Source organism: Dreissena polymorpha, chromosome 9, assembly GCF_020536995.1.
Source record: "Dreissena polymorpha isolate Duluth1 chromosome 9, UMN_Dpol_1.0, whole genome shotgun sequence".
Classification (NCBI taxonomy): Eukaryota; Metazoa; Mollusca; class Bivalvia; order Myida; family Dreissenidae; genus Dreissena; species Dreissena polymorpha.
The window spans coordinates 80,471,537-80,489,709 of NC_068363.1; the positions used below are offsets into that span (position 1 = coordinate 80,471,537).

Genomic DNA, 18,173 nt, shown 5'->3' on the forward strand with positions numbered 1-18,173 from the left:
CCTAGCCGCGGGAAATTTTATTTGAGTATTATTGGACACTTACAAAGTTCAAGTCAGGGTGAAAAGCTGGCTTAATACAGCTTACGCCGAAAAATATTCCTTTAATATGATGGTGACTGCAAATTTTCTTTATATTAAGTTCTCATTACCATTTTCATCATACTTTCTTTGCTTTCAGAACTTCTAAAAAAGCATGCTGTTTTTATTTTGTCTTCGTTATTTCTATGAAATAATAAGGATTTTAAAAAGTGCACACAAAACTCGACCCGTGCGCTATGACACACACTTTTTAAAGTTGAATGGCGTGTGTTCATTTCAAACTTGCGATTGATTTTGAAAAATGAATTGCGTGTTAAATTATGCAATAGCGAACATCTTCAGTGCCTTCAGCGCTTTGATTATGTGAAGTAATGTATTCTATATATTATTTTAAATATTATATTTGCTTAAAGGTATGGTTAAATGCTCCGACTGCGGAAAAATGTTGAAGACCAGAGCTGGATTATACGCCACATTATTTGACACGCTAACTCTGGAAACTATAACTGCTGTGGGAAAGCATTTCAGGTAAGATTAAATACCTTAAAAATAGTTACATTTTTATACAGTTATACTAACAAAACAGATGAACGGATTTTCGTGAAACAATACAGATATACAATATATCTCATCTCTCAGGTTATCATATATGTTGAAACATCTCAATAATCGTCAAATCGTTGGTAATTTAAAACATAACGAACGCGTGTCCTCTGATACTAACATTTTTGAAATAGCGTTCCTTACGCATTGAAATGTCACGTGATAAAAATAGCTTTTTTTTTCTTCTCAGGATGCCTACAATCTTAGAGCGCTTCAAAGAACGAAGGACCCAAATGTCACATGTGTGTACAGTGCGGCAGGAGCTTGGCGGACAAGTACCTACTCTTGGCTCAAGAGAAAATTGCAAAAAAGAGGGACTGGTGAAATGTTACCGCTGTGGGTTTGCAGTTAGGAGTGAGAATGACCTCAAATAGCACGACAAGACCCACATGTCTGACAAGTGTTACAGGTGTAAGGAGTGTTTCAAAACGTACAGACGCAAAACAAACCTCTCTCAACACGTGAGGATTTCACATAAATCCGTGAATACTGATTAAAAATCAGAATAGTTTACAGTTAGTCTGTGTAACTTGAGTATCGTTTTACGTTATTTTATTCGTTGTTTTATTTTAGCTTTACTTTTCAAAATGATTCTTAAGTAATCCGAATTTAATTAGTTTGTTTTGTCTTTCGTTAAGTTCGTTTGTGTGTTTCTTTTGAAGTCCTTGTCAAATATTTGTGCAATAATTTGGATTTACGGTATTCATTAATATATCGCATCTGTGATTTGTATTATCGAATCTGTGATTCTTTTTTGACTATAACTTGATTAAAGTTTTGCGATGTTTTTGCGTTGATTTCAATTTTAAATACCGCTGTCAAAAGCTGGTTCGATAATCATAAGCAGCTAGGGTTTCTAATAGTAGTAATTTTCATGATTGCTTTACATACTTAACAACCTGCTTATACTTATTCTAGTCCGTGGTAATTGACAGTAAACAATGTATGATATGAGGTTGTGTATACAATACAATACTCCTTAATTAATTCGAAATACGTCTTGACATTCTTCACAGCTGCATCCCACCACAACACAAGAGTCGTACATATATAATCATTTAATATAATAATTAACGCTAAAGATAAGCATACACTTGTTACACTGAATACAACGACATAATTTATAACATGACATTATACAAACACTTGGCGAATGATTGTCAATATCTATACTATGTAATAAACTAATGCAACAATATGAATTCCATATATGAAAATAATACACATAAACACACACTATATATATATATATATATATATATATATATATATATATATATATATATATATATATATATATATATATATATATATATATATATATATATATATATATATATGTTTCTACTATAATCATTATTTTGTTTTCAGTAAATAATCATTATTTTGTTTTCAGTAAATCATTACGGTTACATTCGACTTTAAATAACAATAAAATAGAAAATAATGTCGAAAATGTAACATTTTTTGTCGTTTAAAGTTTCTTCACATTGATGCATGTCACTTTGAGCCACTAGTAGGTACTTGTCTGCAAAGCTCCTGCTGCACTGTACACACATGTGACATTTGGGTCCTTCGTTCTTTGAAGCCCTCTAAGATTGTAGGCATCCTGAGAAGAAAAAAAAGCTATTTTTATCACGTGACATTTCAATGCGTAAGGAACGCTATTTCAAAAATGTTAGTATCAGAGGACACGCGTTCGTTATGTTTTAAATTACCAACGATTTGATGATTATTGAGATGTTTCAAAATATATGATAACCTGAGAGATGAGATATATTGTATATCTGTATTGTTCCACGAAAATCCGTTCATCTGTTTTGTTAGTATAACTGTATAAAAATGTAACTATTTTTAAGGTATTTAATCTTACCTGAAATGCTTTCCCACAGCAGTTATAGTTTCCAGAGTTAGCGTGTCAAATAATGTGGCGCATTAATCCAGCTCTGGTCTTCAACATTTTTCCGCAGTCGGAGCATTTAACCATACCTTGAAGCAAATATAATATTTAAAATAATAAATAAAATACATTACTTCACATAAAAATGGAATTTAATACAATAACATAACGTGTACACTTATTTATGGAAGGCATGGGGTTGTCATCGATTTAAGATGCTCCGTTGTAAGATTTTAATATTATGATGGGGATTGTATAGCATGCCTGTATATCATAGTTATGTATTAGTTCAGCAAGCGGTGCAGGCGTAGTGTATAGCCATTATGTGTTTTACTTACTATCGCATTTAAAAATCCAGTTTCAAATACATTTTTGATAAGCGTTTTTTTTAAACAACTGAATAAAACTGAACAACTTAAAAACAGTATACCACACAGATCCGTCTAAACACGTATACCACACAGGTCATAAGAATATTTTTCTTGAATTTTGTTTCGTAAATATATAACAGAAACCTGAAAATGAATGCAAAATGATATAGTGTAAGCTCCGCCCATAAAGTTTATTTCTAAATTTCACCAGAGGTGATGTTTCTGTGTCAAAATAAAACAATGTCCCCACACTGATCCTACCTTTTTCTAACCGTTCAAACGCGCGGTTGCACTTTACTGAAAAAATACTTATTCGTTTTATAAAATCATAATACCTTTAGAAAGCTCTCATGAATGAGTGGGCTCTACACTTTATCCCATTGAAATGTGTGACATATTAAAAAAGTTATCCTTAAAATCTTACCTTCGTCGCGCTTTTGTTGACATTTTACTCCCCACACAGATCTTAAAAAGTCACGTGGTATAGGCACCGTGACATAATACGACCAGCTGATTTTTTTTCTGTTCCGCGGGTTCGCTTCTTTGATTGTTTATGTGATTGTTTGTTTTTAGTGTATGTATGTAATCCTATCAATCAGATAGCTATTCGTTACTTAATAGTATTACTGTGAGCATACTGAATCATATGTTATATGTTACATGCCCAACATTTGTTCAATTCAAAAAAGTATTACTTTTTTCTTTCTTTTTTTACATACAGATGTTAAACAGACGTGTCTGATTGTTTAAGTTGCTGCCTTATGGAAACTTTGTAATATATGCAAAATATGTGTGTTATGTCTTACTATTACTATTATTATTAACATAATAATACACATTTTATGCGCAAGATAATCAAATTCCAATTAAGTATATTTCCGTAAATGTTGATAACTAGATAGCCACCCTGCCACATAAATAGTTTGTAAAAATGCTATTTTCTTTTTCCGTAAATGTTGATAACTAGATAGCCGCCCTGCCACATAAATAGTTTGTAAAAATGCTACTTTCTTTTTCCTCAAACTACTTGCATGCATTACGTTAGATTGAATCTATATTACTTATAACTGTATGATCACTTCCTATTCACATGACCTGTTGATGTATGTATAATTACAATGTTAAGACTGACGATGTACTATGTACAAGTCGTAATAAACTTCTGTTCTGTTCTGTTCTGTTCTGATATCATATCTCGAGTCGCATTGTTGACTCAGTCAGCTTTAAAGCGTTATCCACACCGAATGTGACAAATAAACATTTTGAAAAATATTACTCATTTACTTAATGTTTTATTTCATTAACGTATGAAAATAAACAAGTGAACACAGACAATACACAAGTAGATCTTAATTACTTATCTCAAGTATACGGAGCACAAGTGTAAACCATTTTTCCGTTTGAGTTCGCGTCACGGTTCGCCTTCCTTTTAATAGGAGTGATAAAAAAACTGGGAAATTATTTTAAAATTGTATGCTCCTGTTAAATTATTTGAAGCTGAGGTTTCGTTTTATTCGGAATCATTTAAAAATGCGCGATTATGTAAAAAAAATCCAGGAGATGTTATCCAATCGATAAGCATGTTTCACATATTTCGAAAAAATACATGTGGTGAAAACACTCGTTATACTTCAAAAGTTATCCTGTTTACTTAATGTTAATAGGCCTAATTCATTTAAATGACAAGAAACATCACTAATGTTATTATGCGGATATGATGTACCATGCGCCTGTATGTGTAACGTAGCGAATATTTGGGGCATTATTGAATTAATATAATAATCGAAATTTGTATCAACGCAATAAACCAAATTTCATACAATCTTCAAAAGGCAGTCTGTCACGCCTAGATCAACATTTCATTGCCTCGGGGATCAAACGTCAATAAGTACCGGACACGAATCCTTGTTTAGCTTGTTGGTCAAAACATCGGTCAATTCCGTATGTATTCGTTATGTGCCCGTTGCATACGTCATAATAACGTTGCAATTGATATGCACGTGACTTTGCACACGGCCCGTCAGGATTTACACACGTGACAATCAACTGTTTCATTGCTTTTATCTGTATTTTTACTTAAGTAACTAGACAGTCTCACGCACACTAATGGTCATAGCGGACATACAACTTGGCCATGTCGCGGGACGGCACTCGGCCGTTATGGCCGCCGCATCTATCTTGTAGTTCAGAATAGTGAACGGACATTGGAAAGCGTTTGTGTCAGAATTTAATAAACAGAAATAAATCACTATGAATACAGAAATTGACCTTTATGTTATTGTGTTCTCCACATACTACGTCTCATATTGGCCCAAGGGCAAATGCTTCTCAAAGCTTGCCAATACAGGCGGGTTGCACGCAATTTTTTTGTTTTTACTTGTTTAGTGCAAATCTTAAACGATAATAAAAACAATATATTTGAAACAATATAGCAAATGCATGACTGAATAGAATGTATTGACACGATCACTATGTTAGGTGAATAAATGTCTGCATGTATTTGCAAAGTACAGCATAATGACGCCATGAAAATTATATGCACGTGCATTTTCTAACAGTCTTACCCGATGTTTGAAGTTTGGACACGTTGTTGATTGAGGGTTGCTATTATTCGTCTGTTACTAACATTGAACTTTTTATATTTACTCTGTGCTTGACATTTTTCGTTTCAAAGATTAGGCGCTCTATATGACAATGTTTTAATGTACCTGTAAAATTGATCTACAAAGACTTTGAATCGTAAAACAAGTTTCTTTTTTAAGCACTTTAATGCCGTGTCTTTGCGCTAACTCAATGGGGAACAAACGTTAACTGTAACGAATAAATGTAACATCTCGCGAATTTGTGTGATTTTTGTGACCAACTATATTGAATACACGGGAAAAGTATTAAACCCAACACTTTTGTACATATTTATAGCATAATTGTATGTCTCCTGTGTTACTTTCTCGTTTTGCCCATTTCTTCCATGTTGACAAAATAATAGTCAATACACATGCATTCCTGTTCAACGAATGGCGCTGTGTCTCTTTAATGTATCAAGTACTATGCTATGCAAAAGCAAGTGTATTCACTATCAGATGCTTTACGAGACTGTGTTACTGACTAATAGCATATCAATTAGGGGGCGGAACTCGCATTGTGACTGTTTATGAATGTTTAGATGTGTAATGTGTATATATTTAGCGGACATTAACATGCATTTATATTTTTCAAAACAGTAGTGTCTGTATTGTTTGGTAAGGAGATTTATTTCATAGATTTGTTGTACATACACATGATAGATATATATAAAAATAGTGTACAAATACATATAATTTCGACAAAATCACGTCTTATGTCAACTAATCTCAACGATTTAATTATTAGTTTCGCTTGTAAATGAGACTCGTTCTGAGAAAACTGAGCTTAATGGCATGTTATGAAAATTTTCGTTATAAGGATGCCTCCTCTACACGAAGATCCGTGAATGAGAAAAGTGTTGTCCACGATGTCAGCACAGGCTAATCTTAAACGACACTTTACTCACATGAGAAGCGTTCTGAGAAAACGGGGCTTAAAGCATGTGCGTAAACTGTCATCCCAGATTAGCCTGTGCAGTCCGCACAGTCTAATCAGGGACGACACTTTCCGCTTTTATGGTATTTTTCGTTTAACGGAAGTCTCTTCTACACGAAAATCCAGTTAAGGCGAAAAGTGTCGACCCTGATTAGCCTGTGCGGACTGTACAGGCTAATCTTATACGACACTTTTCTCATATGTATTACGTCCAGTTTTCCCAGAACGCGGCTCGTAAAAGTTTGTTTTCCATTTCTGGTTTAAATTAACACGTACAAAGTAATTTCATGTTGGAAGTATGTTTAATTATTTCTCTTACAGAAACCAAATGCGTAAATGGGCCTTTTCACAGATTTTGGCATGTATTGAAGTTTGTCATTAAATGCTCTATATTGATAAATGTTAACATAAGATCTAAAAAGCTCCAGCAAAATATCAAGAATAAAATTTAAAAAAGAAAAAAAGTAACCCTCAACAGGGCTCGAACCACTGACCTCTGGAGTAAAAAGTCTCCCACTTAGACCACTCGGCTATCCGTTCTCATACAATGAGGGATGTATTTTATACTTTATATAAACAATCCTCGTAGTTTCACAAAATATAACGACAACAACAGAACTCTCCAAATTATTCAATTGTTTCGCGTTGCAACACTTTATAATTTTCAGGTTTTTAAATCGTCAAAAGATGCATATAATGGCTATTTAAGGGCATGGTAAATGTTCAGTTTACTGTTTCCTCACAAATATCATAACTAAAACGAAAATATGCGAATCTGAAACAATGTTTATAAATTTTGTCATTTTACCAAAAAGCGAAAAGGCTCCTTTAAATACATTTAGATATGCTCATAAATGATGCACTAACGGTTTATCAAATGATACGACATATACGCCTGCTAACAATGGCAGTTATCACAACTCGTTGTTTTAATCATGTGAACAATTATGTCTGTCTGGCGACCTTTTATTCTTCTGTATGCACTTACCGGTAAATAACTTGTCAAAACAGGCATCGCTAAACTCCCTTGCAAACATATCAACAATAATGTCACCACACAGCCTTATGTAACGTGTATTATACTTGTATCTACTATTTGCATAATCATAGAGGTGAACATTTGCATCTTCAAATCGGCAAATCTCTCCGTCTACTTTTCGTTGTATGATCTTTGTTTTTAAGTCTTTATGATAGTTAGCTTTAACCGACAAAAGCATCTGAAATAAAACATGATAGTGAGTATTGTAGTACGGTTATATACTTAGTAATACTCATAACAGTTTTGAATAATACCCCTACTTTATGTTTCATTGTTTTCTTACATCGATCATTACGTTGTCTGTGATGTTTCCAAGGTTGGGCAAAAACTTAACGCTCACTCGTATCTGCACCCATAAGCTAGACTTCTCCTCCAATCTCAAATATGATGTCAGCAAGCGACATCCCGGGCTCAGGAATGGCGACAACCGTCGTCACGGCAACGGCAGGCGACGCCGTAGGGTCCGCCACAGGGGAAGGCCACGAAATGAAGCACATCTGGAAGTTCATCTACATCGACATGACCTACGTGAAGAGTTTGTTCGGTATCTTACTGGCTGCCGAAATGGTATATACACGTTTGATGCGTAAGCAATATGTATTTGTGGTTTCATTGTTCCTAGGTCAAATCAGCAACGTATCTGTGTGTGTATGTACAGAGATTAACTAAATAAATCAGCAGAACGCGATCATTTTGTAATGTGCATGGGTCTAATCAGAATTTTATTTTCGTTCTTTGAACAAATATTACTAGTAATCAAATCGACAATATGTTTTCGCTGTTTGAATGTACATTAGACTAACCGGTAAGGTATTCATTGTTTGAATGTACATTAGACTAACCAGTAAGTTATTCGTTGTTTGAATGTACATTAGACTAACCAGTAAGGTATTCGTTGTTTGAATGTACATTAGAGTAACCAGTAAGGTATTCGTTGCTTGAATGTACATTAGACTAACCAGTAAGGTATTCATTGTTTGAATGTACATTAGACTAACCAGTAAGGTATTCGTTGTTTGAATTCATATTAGAGACCTCCATTCTTTTAAAGTACATGTTTCGATTTAATCGTGTATTTACATTGTTTTATGTGCCTTACGATGTGCGAATGTATTTCCATTTGTTTGAACAAACATCAGTCGGTCATAAGAGTCGTGTTCTGAGAAAACTAGGCATAATGCATGTGCGTAAAGTGTCGTCCCAGATTAGCCTGTGCAGTCCGCACAGGCTAATCAGGGACGACACTTTCCGCCTAAATTTGATTTTTGCTAAGAAGAGACTTCATTTAAACGAAAAATGTCATAAAAGCGGAGTGTCGTCCCTGATTAGCCTGTGCGGACTGCACAGTCTAATCTGGGACGACACTTTACGCACATGCATTATGCCCAGTTTTCTCAGAACACGACTCATAAGAATAATTTCGTTGGTCGAATGAACATTAGTCGTGGCTGTTTTAATGCACATTGGTCTCATCAGCAACGTATTCCATTGTTGTAATGTATATTTGTTGCATCCGGATCTTATTGTCGTTGTTTGAATTACCATGGTTTTTCCGTTGTTTGAAAATACAATGTTTGATTCAGATATTTTAATGCATTGTTCGTTGTGTTAATGTACTTTATCAAATTAGCAACCGAATAGTCAAACCAGCAGTATGTGTTCTTAGTTTTAATTTTACCTTGTTTTATTTAGCGGCGTAGTTTCTTGTTGTTGTTTTTTGTTTGAATGTACATGGGTCAAATAAGAATTGTATTTCCATTGTTTAACTGTACATTGGTCACATCGGAAATGTATTTTCGTTGTTTGAATGCAGAGTGGTGCCATCAGCGTCATATTTTAACAGCTCGGACGTATATTGGTCAGTTCAGCATCGATTTTTTAATGTTCATTTTTCAAAAATGCAATACATAGTGGTACACGTATTTTGTTGGAGTCGCCATTAAATAGCTTGCATAAACAGCATAGAATCCATGTTTTGGATTTTGAAAATAAGCAGTCTAAGTTTTGTTTGAATTGGTTGAATCAGCAAGGAATGCGGTTATATTTACATAATCAGTATTACATTGTTTGATGTTTTTGTTTAATTCGTAATTATTGCTTTTTTTTTCTTTTTTTTTACGCAGTGCATGTTCAGGTTACATATAAACTAAACTGTACGTTTTGTATATTTGTTTTTGTTCGTCTAGTTTTATATTCGCCATTTTCAACAGTTATATTCGCCATTTTCAACAGTTATATTCGCCATTTTCAGCAGTTATATTCGCCATTTTAAACAGTCATATTCGCCATTTTCAACAGTTATATCCGCCATTTTCAACAGTGTTTCAGTCATATCACGACTGTAAGTATCCGATCTTACACTCGTCGTTGAAACTCTGGAGTACAAGTACTAAGCGCACATAGTTATGCAAAAACTTTCAACTACCTTACTTGAACAAGGGGAAGATGGCCGTTAAAAGGATTCCATGACCAGTCCCCATACAAGTGGGCCGTGTTCTGTGAAAATGGGGTTTAATTCATGTGCGTAAAGTGTCGTCCCAGATTAGCCTGTGCAATCCGCACAGGCTAATCAGGGACGACAATTTCCGCTTTTATGACATTTTTCGTTTAAATAAAGTCTCTTCTTAGCAAAAATCCAATTTAGGCGGAATTTTCGTCCCTGATTAGCCTGTGCGGACTGCACAGGCTAATCTGGGACGACACTTTACGCACATGCATTATGCCCAGTTTTCTCAGAACGCGACTCAAGTTATGTGGCCGGGCCGAGGATCGAATCCACGATCCTTGGAATTGTAGTTCAGCACTTTACAACCTGAGCTATTCAGATCAGCGTATTCGTGTACTGTTCGAATAAACCTGTTGAAAAAGATTGGATAAGCAGTGAATGTCTTCATATGTGACATTGATTGAATCAGCAAATAATGCATTCGTTGGTTGGGTTTTACTTTTGTGGTTGACCTTAGTTTTTGGCTGACCTGTTAAGATACTGGTCAAAGTTTATGGATCTGTCTGATTGGTTGTAGAATCAACAGCTTCTGTTTTGATTTAATTGAGTTTTTGTTTGTTTAGTGCTTTGATTGTTGAATCACAAGTTAGACATTTCTAGTCGCTGTTATGTTCGATATAAGTCTCGTACTGGAATAACTAAGCTCAATGAATGTGCGTTAAGCGTCGTCCCAGATAAACCTGTACAGGGACAACATTTTCCGCATCTAGATTGGTTTTATTTTAGAGGAGAGACTTTCTGTAAACGAAACATTCCATAAAAGCGGAAAGTGTCGTCGCTGATTAGCCTGTGCGAACATTACATGCTAATTTGGGACCACACTTTACGCACATGATTTGCTTACAGGTGCTTTCACTACTCGGCTTGATATGCGTGTCGATACCGAAAGACGAGGGCTGTGCCTATCTCTACTCCTCGGCCTACTCATTCTACGAGTTCGTGGCCAGCTCCTGTTTCATCCTTAGCCTCATCTGGTACATCCTTTACCTGCTCGCCATCACTCGCAAGCTGGGATTCGTGCGTTGGGACATAGCTGTAAGTACCGAGAGAACACCTAGCTGTGAGACACATTTCTACTTGTGAGTACTAGCATATCGTCCATAAAGAGCATTTGGTTTATCCGCCTTAATTACACAAGCTTAGAGTTTTCAGTGAAAATTTAAAATATTTAATTGAATAACATCGGATTGTTTGACTTAAATAGTTTGCACTTGCTTCTCTAAAAACGTACTACCTGGTAGTTTGATGAAAACCTTCGAGGTGGCCGTGGTGTAATGGATATGGTGTCTGCCTGGCGACCGGGAGTTCACGGGTTCGATCCCCACCGTGGGAGCGTTCTTTAGATTTCCCCCAAAGACACCAAGTACTGGTTCTAGGCCCAGGAAACGGACTCGAGAGCGTTTATATAAGCCTTAGGCTTTCGATGCAATCGAGCTAAAATAAATAGGTTTAAACTAAAACCTTCATTTAAACCATTTGGCGACTTGCTGACTCTACCTCAATTTCTGCATACCCTATGTGTGGGTTTGTATCGTTAAACAATCTTTTCTTTACGCCTTAACAATTTATTTGTGTGCTTCAAATTCGCCATTCGTGTACGGCTTGTTTGACGCAACTTGCGTGTCATTTAAGGAGATAGCTACCAATGGATTCTTCATTCTGTTCTTCCTGATCGCCTCCAGTGTGATAGCAGCCAAGGCGTGTGGACAGGGCGGATACAACGCGGCGGCTGTGAGTGTGCAATCCTGATGTCACTTTAACGTTAAGAGTTGCAAACTTTAAGTCAGTATAACGCCATCAGTTTCAAATATATAGGATCTGGCACGAGTTGTCATATCATACCATATTTTATTAAAAGAGTTCAGGAATTGTGTTAGTAAGCGAGCCTTTGACGAGCTTACTAACGAATTTCCTGAACGAGTTTAATGAAATATGGTATGATATGGCAACGAGTTTCAGATCTTGTTATCACATGCTTTTAAATGAGCAAATAAATAAATATCTACGCAAACATAATGATAAATCCCGAATGCTGTTTACATATTGTGACGTCATTTGAAGTTGCGACGTCATTTCAGCAAAATAACAATATGCGATTGGTCAACCGAACGAAAACTAAGCCAATGAAAACGCTTTAAAAGTGTATTACACATGTGTAAAATAAAAATATTCGTAATGGTTATATTACATGGGAAACAGGGTATGGCATGTGATAAAAGTCGTTACGTTGTTTCACGTTTTTATATGATTTGTACGCCCCCGAAGTTAGGCATCTAGTTTTCGCACTGTTCGTCCGTCAGTCTGTCCGCACTGTTTGGTTTCCGTTCTTTAACGCAGTGTTTGTTCGAGCTTTAACATGTTTTCTGACAATTTACATAAGCATAAAATGTTCATATAAGCATAAGTTCAATAACAAGCCAAATCTCAAGTACCACTTGTCTAAGTCTATGCTTTGTTTTCTTTAGGTATTCGGGTTTTTCTGCATGATTGTGTTAGCCGGTCACGAGTTCTTCTGTGTACGTCAATTCCTGGAGCGCCGACAACAGGCTTCTGCACAGTCTACTTCAGCCGACGCAGCGGATGATTCATCAAAATATTAATAAGACGCCTAACAAACATATAGACTTTACATCGGCCCGATATCGGCTTTTGCATCGGTCCCAGATCGGACATGTAACACGATGCGATGTCGGCCGACAAGGACACATGCACACTGCCGTCATTTCACCACAATTATCACGAAATTCAAATTTATCGGGCCGACATCGCGCCGCTATAAAGAATATACATTAGCCAATGCGTTAGGTACTGTCATCATACAGGCAACATCGGGCCGATATCAGCATGCTTGATGAGGCGCCTTTTTACAATTTCTTTTCAACTTTTATTACTGTGTTCACCTTTGTGTTTCCTTTTATCCTTTGTTCTCTGGTATTTTTCATTTGTAAAGTTGAAGTCTGTTCATTTAACGTAAAACATACAATTTATAAAAATGTATCATAACATGAAAAAAATTATTATGGCAAGTCACCTTATAACAATGTATGCTTGATGTCCTTAACTACATCATGTTTTTCATAAAACATTTATTGCGACCAGTATGTTGGCTGAGGTAAAAAATGATCAAATATGTTAATTAGTCTTAAAGTGTATGTTTATTTTTTTAATTCTTTTTTTTTTGCTCGTTCGTTGTCAATGTTGCCTTGTCTTCATATAGAATTGTATCCCATTGATATTCTAGGTTGAGATATATACTGCGCATCGAAGATCAAACCCAAATAACCCTTTGTAAAATTTAAGAACAATCGTGCCTACACTAAATGTCAAATCCATGAACCGTGTAATTTTACTCTGCATTGAATGTTTATAAAACATTCGGATTAGCTTCGTTTGAACATACATGTAATCCCATTTCGCGGCGCCCAACGGGAACTATATTGTCCGGAATGGCATTTAAAAAAATCATTTGTAAGCATAAACTTAAAATAATAGTTGTTGGATTTAGTGGGATATTGATTTTAGATCACTCGTGATCATAGTTGCACACGTGGCTGCGACACTAGTCAAAATATTATTTTATATGATCAGTCGTGATTTAAAATCGATATTCCACCAAATCCAGCAAATATCCTCTATATAATACTGGCGTTATCAATTGTACAATCGCTTTAAGGAGAAGCATTATGGTCCTATTCCACTACGAAAACAAGCCCACGATTCGCTACGATTTCTCAAATTTATTGAATCGGGAAGACTCGTGACAGTCTGCGATTCAGTTACGACAGTGGTACGATTGAGTTACGACGAATCGTGGGGTTCGGTTGAAGTCTTGCGAATAGGGTCGCGACTTCACTACGATGTGTAAGAATCTACTGCGACTGTACTACGAACGATGCAGATCGGTCACGACTAAGCTAGGACCTCACCGAACGTACCCATGAATTCGGCGCCAATATCTTTTGATATTGATTCTAACACGAAACGCGACTTGTTTTCTATAGACAAAGAAGGAAATAAAGTGTGGGTTATTCTGCAATAACTTATGGGCGGAGCTTAATGTTTCGAATATAGTTCCGAATAAATAAAGAAAATATTGCAGTAAAATGCACGTGCTTAAATCCCGCTCTTAAAGAAATGTAAAAAATGTAGCACGTACATTAATGTAATGAAACAACAAATTGTATATTTGGTGATAAATGGCATGACCACGCCTGCTAAGAATTTGTGTATTAAGAAACGTAATAAAGAAAACATGTATAGCATGTCAGCTTTTCAGAAGAATTAACACATGTGACGTCATTTAGTTTCTATGAGTGTTGTTCTCAATGAAAGTGACGTAATTTGCTAAATATTTATGAATGAAAACGCCGTATAATGTTTGTACAATTCAATGACGTCACTAAATAGTGAACTTTGTACTCATTGTGTACACACCGGTCTTACTGACCTGTGTACTAACGCGAAAGGAATTGTGGGTAGCACTTCTTTTACGAGTAAATAGTGAAAGCGAAAATAGGTCAGGTAATCGTGCTTCTGATAATCGCTATCAGTCTTAATAGAGATTCAAAATCACATTTAAACATAATTAAATAACGTATCTTTTAACAACATTCCGTTTTAAAAACACAATAAAAAAGATTTTTCTTTCATTATTAACATTTTCATTCCTACGCAGAACTTCTTTGGCGGAAACATAATTCCCCAAACCAGGGGAATGTGATGCGTCTTAGAATAGAGGTGACAATAACGTAGTGACGTCACCATCTATGTATAAAATGCTTTGTACTAAGAAGGGCGGAGTATTGAAAAATATAGTTCACGTCCAAAAGCTTGAAGCAAATCAATCAGAATCGTGTAAGAATAGAAATAATATATTTCTATGATGGCTTGTTGTCGAATAACCCACAGTAAGGAGTATAGATTCGTGTTATCAAAACACTCGTGCTCCGCATTCGTGATTTAATTCCTACGCATCTATACTCCTAACTGTGGGTTATTCGGCAACAAAACATGATGGAAAAATATTATTTCTTTATCATTCTTTACAAAATCGTAACTGTTTCGTAACTAAATCGCGAGAATCTTAGCGGGCTTGCAACTCAATCAGGGTGAACTCTTGAGAGTCTTGACAAAGTCGAAAATGATTCGTAGACAGATCACGTGATCACCGATTCCCCGATTGAGTCATGAATTACCTAAGATTCCATTACGACGCCCAAGAACGCATTACGACACCGTTACGAGTCAACTGCGATTAAATTCAGTCTTGGAGGTCTTGGTCAAATTTTAAACACGTTTAAAAACTGGCCGCGATTTTTTGGGAGCTCACGACTCGCCCGCGACTAGCTACGAATGAGTTAGGACCTTCGCCGATTGAGTTACGAATGTCCCCGACCTCAACATATTGGAAATCGGGACAAATTGTGGGGAATCGGGTCGTAGTGATTTACCCCTATTAATAAACTAGCCGCTGATTCTTCCGATTTAGCACGTAGGACCAAAAGTTGTTATTACACGACTCAGACATCTAATAGTCTGTATATTTATAATGGGACTTGTACACATACTTTGGCATGTTGTGAAGTTTGTCATACAATGCTTTAAATTGATAAATGTTAACATCGGAACTAAAAATATCCAGTACAAAATATAAATAAAATAAAATAAAAAAGGGTAATCGCCGCCTCGGCTTGAACCACTGACCCTCGGGGTAAAAGTCTACCACCGAAGCCACTCGGCCCTCCGTGTTGCTTTAAAGGGGCCTTTTCACAGATTTTGGCAAGTATTGAAGCTTGTAATTAACTGCTTTATAATGATAAATTTAAACATTGGACCTAAACATCTCCAGTAAAAAAAAACAAGAATGCAATTTTAAAAAAGTAAAAAAAACTAACCCTCGACTGGGCTCGAACCACTGACCCCTGGAGTCCTGGAGTAAAATGTCTCCCGCTTAGACATCGTTGCTCATACAATGAACGGATGTATTTTTTGTTTTATAAGCTATCCTCGTAGCATCCCAAAATATAACGACAACAACAGAACTTTCCAAATTATTCAATCGTTTCGCGTTGCAACGCTTTATAATTTTCAGGATTTCAAATCGTCAAAAGATGCATATAATTTATATTTTAGAGCATGGTAAATGTTCAGTATTACTATTTCCTCACACATATCATAACTGAAACGAAAATTTGCGAATCTGAAACAACTTTTTTCAATTTTATCAATTTACCATAACGTGAAAAGGCCCCTACTTAATATAAGTAATCCATGTATGGAGACAAAATCTAACGATAAAATCGGAACTCTCAAATGTTTTCAATCGTTTGGCGTTTGTAACGCTTTATATATAAATGTTGAACGATGATTATTCGTAAACAAAAATGTATGTTCAGTATGAGTAACAGTCATTCGTGTTATTTCGCTCACAGATGTACATCGTTGATTCACTTTTTGAATTCGTGACAAAAATATTTGAAAATTTTCATTATGTCAAACTGTGAACAGGTCCCATTAATGTTTTCGTTTATTAATGCATCTCTCAAACAGGTGTTGTCAGTGATAAACGGGCGTGTATAAGATTATAACTGATTACGCATAACCTTTCCCCTGCCTTAAAAAAGGGCAACCAGAAGTAAGGCTAGTATACCTATGACACGTATAAAAAAAAAATTGATCAATATTCTGCCCAATCCAAATAAAGCTGCCCAGAGCATTAGGTCTTGATTTATCTCGGATCATATTAAATGATCATTCTGCGCAATAATGTTACTAGGGAGTGACGCAATTTTCTACGCTCGGCCTTTTTAGTGTTTTTATTGAACCTAATTAACATAATAGTCTTTATATCTTTACATAATTTGACTTTTATACATCCTTCGATGTAACTAATGCCAAAGTGAGACGAAAATAACAAACGCAATTAATAAATATAAATGTAATATTTAACGTGTCTAGGTCGTTGATCTCTTTCAAAAATAGCTGACACTCTTAAAAACAGAATACGGACGCGACAGCGTTTCAAATAAGCCTTAGGCTTTCTATGCAATCAAGCTTAAATAAATAGGTTTAAACTAAAAAAACGAATTTTAATAACAATAACTTTAGCCAGAATCAGTTTATTTATGTATGCAAAACGAAAAATACTTTAACAAAAGGAAGGATAACGGCCTATGCTTACAGGATTTTTTAAGTATTCTATTTAACAATATACGTGAGACTGTAAAGTACCATGGTTGATATTTTTAATAATAAAAAAAATATGTTAATAGGATCGTTCCTATTAAATAATATTGTAATCAAGTCCAGTTTATAGTCAGAAATGTGACAATGTCACCCACATGCTCATGACATCTTTCTTCGGTACTCAAACATCGCGACATTTATATAGTTACATTCAAAATGTTTCATATGTGTGCATTATGTATGTGGCTGAATAGAATCAAACTCACAGTTGTAAATGGGAGTTACCAAACGTGAAACAACATATCCGACAAATAGTCGTAAATGAGAAAAATGAGCTTAATGCATGTGCGTAAAGTGTCATTCCAGATTAGCCTGTGCAGTTCGCCGTATGAGAAATATCACAATGTGCTGTTATCAAGAGACCATAACCGGTATGCGTTCGTTTGAGAATTAACCCATTTATGCCTAGTGGACTCTCCCATCCTTCTAACTTGGGTCAATTTATTTCAAAAATTAGGGATGTCTAGTATATTAATTTCTATATTTAGAATATTTCTTACAGAAATTCCTTTAAGCAAACAGCACAGATCCTAAGAGACGCCGCATCATTTTGAGAGGAACTTTCTTAAATTTACGTAACTTGTAAAGTAACAAAAACGTACTGTACAGCCAACCTGGGGGCGCGGTATACGTATTACATTCTGTGAAACACAACAAAATATGTTTCACAAATTATTGATTGGGTGAAATTCAATAAGGCCAAAGTAGCCAGCGGTCTCTTTCCTTTCATTTTCGCAAGACAAAGGCATAATAATTCATATGCACGTTGTGTCAATATATATATCACATTAAAAAAAACAATAGAAGACACTGTACAAAACATGGAGGGAATCCTGCAAAACGGTTGCGTAGGTGATTACATTTGCCAACACCTACTGTGCACAATACCTGCAAACAACCCGTAGACATGTA

The 18,173-nt window shown here is 35.6% G+C and overlaps 1 protein-coding gene and 1 long non-coding RNA gene across 4 annotated transcripts in view; one reads left to right on the top strand and one right to left on the bottom strand.

The window, feature by feature from the left end:
- LOC127844569 (CKLF-like MARVEL transmembrane domain-containing protein 4) overlaps positions 1-13,399 on the top strand; it is a 30,641-nt gene extending 17,242 nt beyond the window's left edge. Inside the window, exons 1-5 of one of the 2 annotated variants that reach the window (XM_052374927.1) lie at positions 5,985-6,152; positions 7,827-8,077; positions 10,863-11,051; positions 11,649-11,747; positions 12,482-13,399. In XM_052374927.1, coding sequence (XP_052230887.1) covers positions 7,895-8,077; positions 10,863-11,051; positions 11,649-11,747; positions 12,482-12,616 — 606 coding nt within the window. In that variant the 5' untranslated portion in view covers positions 5,985-6,152; positions 7,827-7,894 and the 3' untranslated portion in view covers positions 12,617-13,399. Of the gene's footprint in view, positions 1-5,984; positions 6,153-7,826; positions 8,078-10,862; positions 11,052-11,648; positions 11,748-12,481 lie in introns of those variants that run through there. The other variant, XM_052374928.1, reaches the window with a different exon arrangement.
- Positions 1,995-4,060, bottom strand: LOC127844570 (uncharacterized). Of its 2 annotated transcripts, XR_008032815.1 has the most exons (4): positions 3,975-4,056; positions 3,338-3,501; positions 2,516-2,631; positions 1,995-2,251 (listed from the first exon to the last, which is right to left on the bottom strand). It is a non-coding gene; the product is annotated as an uncharacterized LOC127844570 (long non-coding RNA). The 2 variants fall into 2 exon arrangements; XR_008032814.1 differs by having other exon boundaries at positions 3,338-4,060.
- Positions 13,400-18,173: the final 4,774 nt, after the last annotated feature.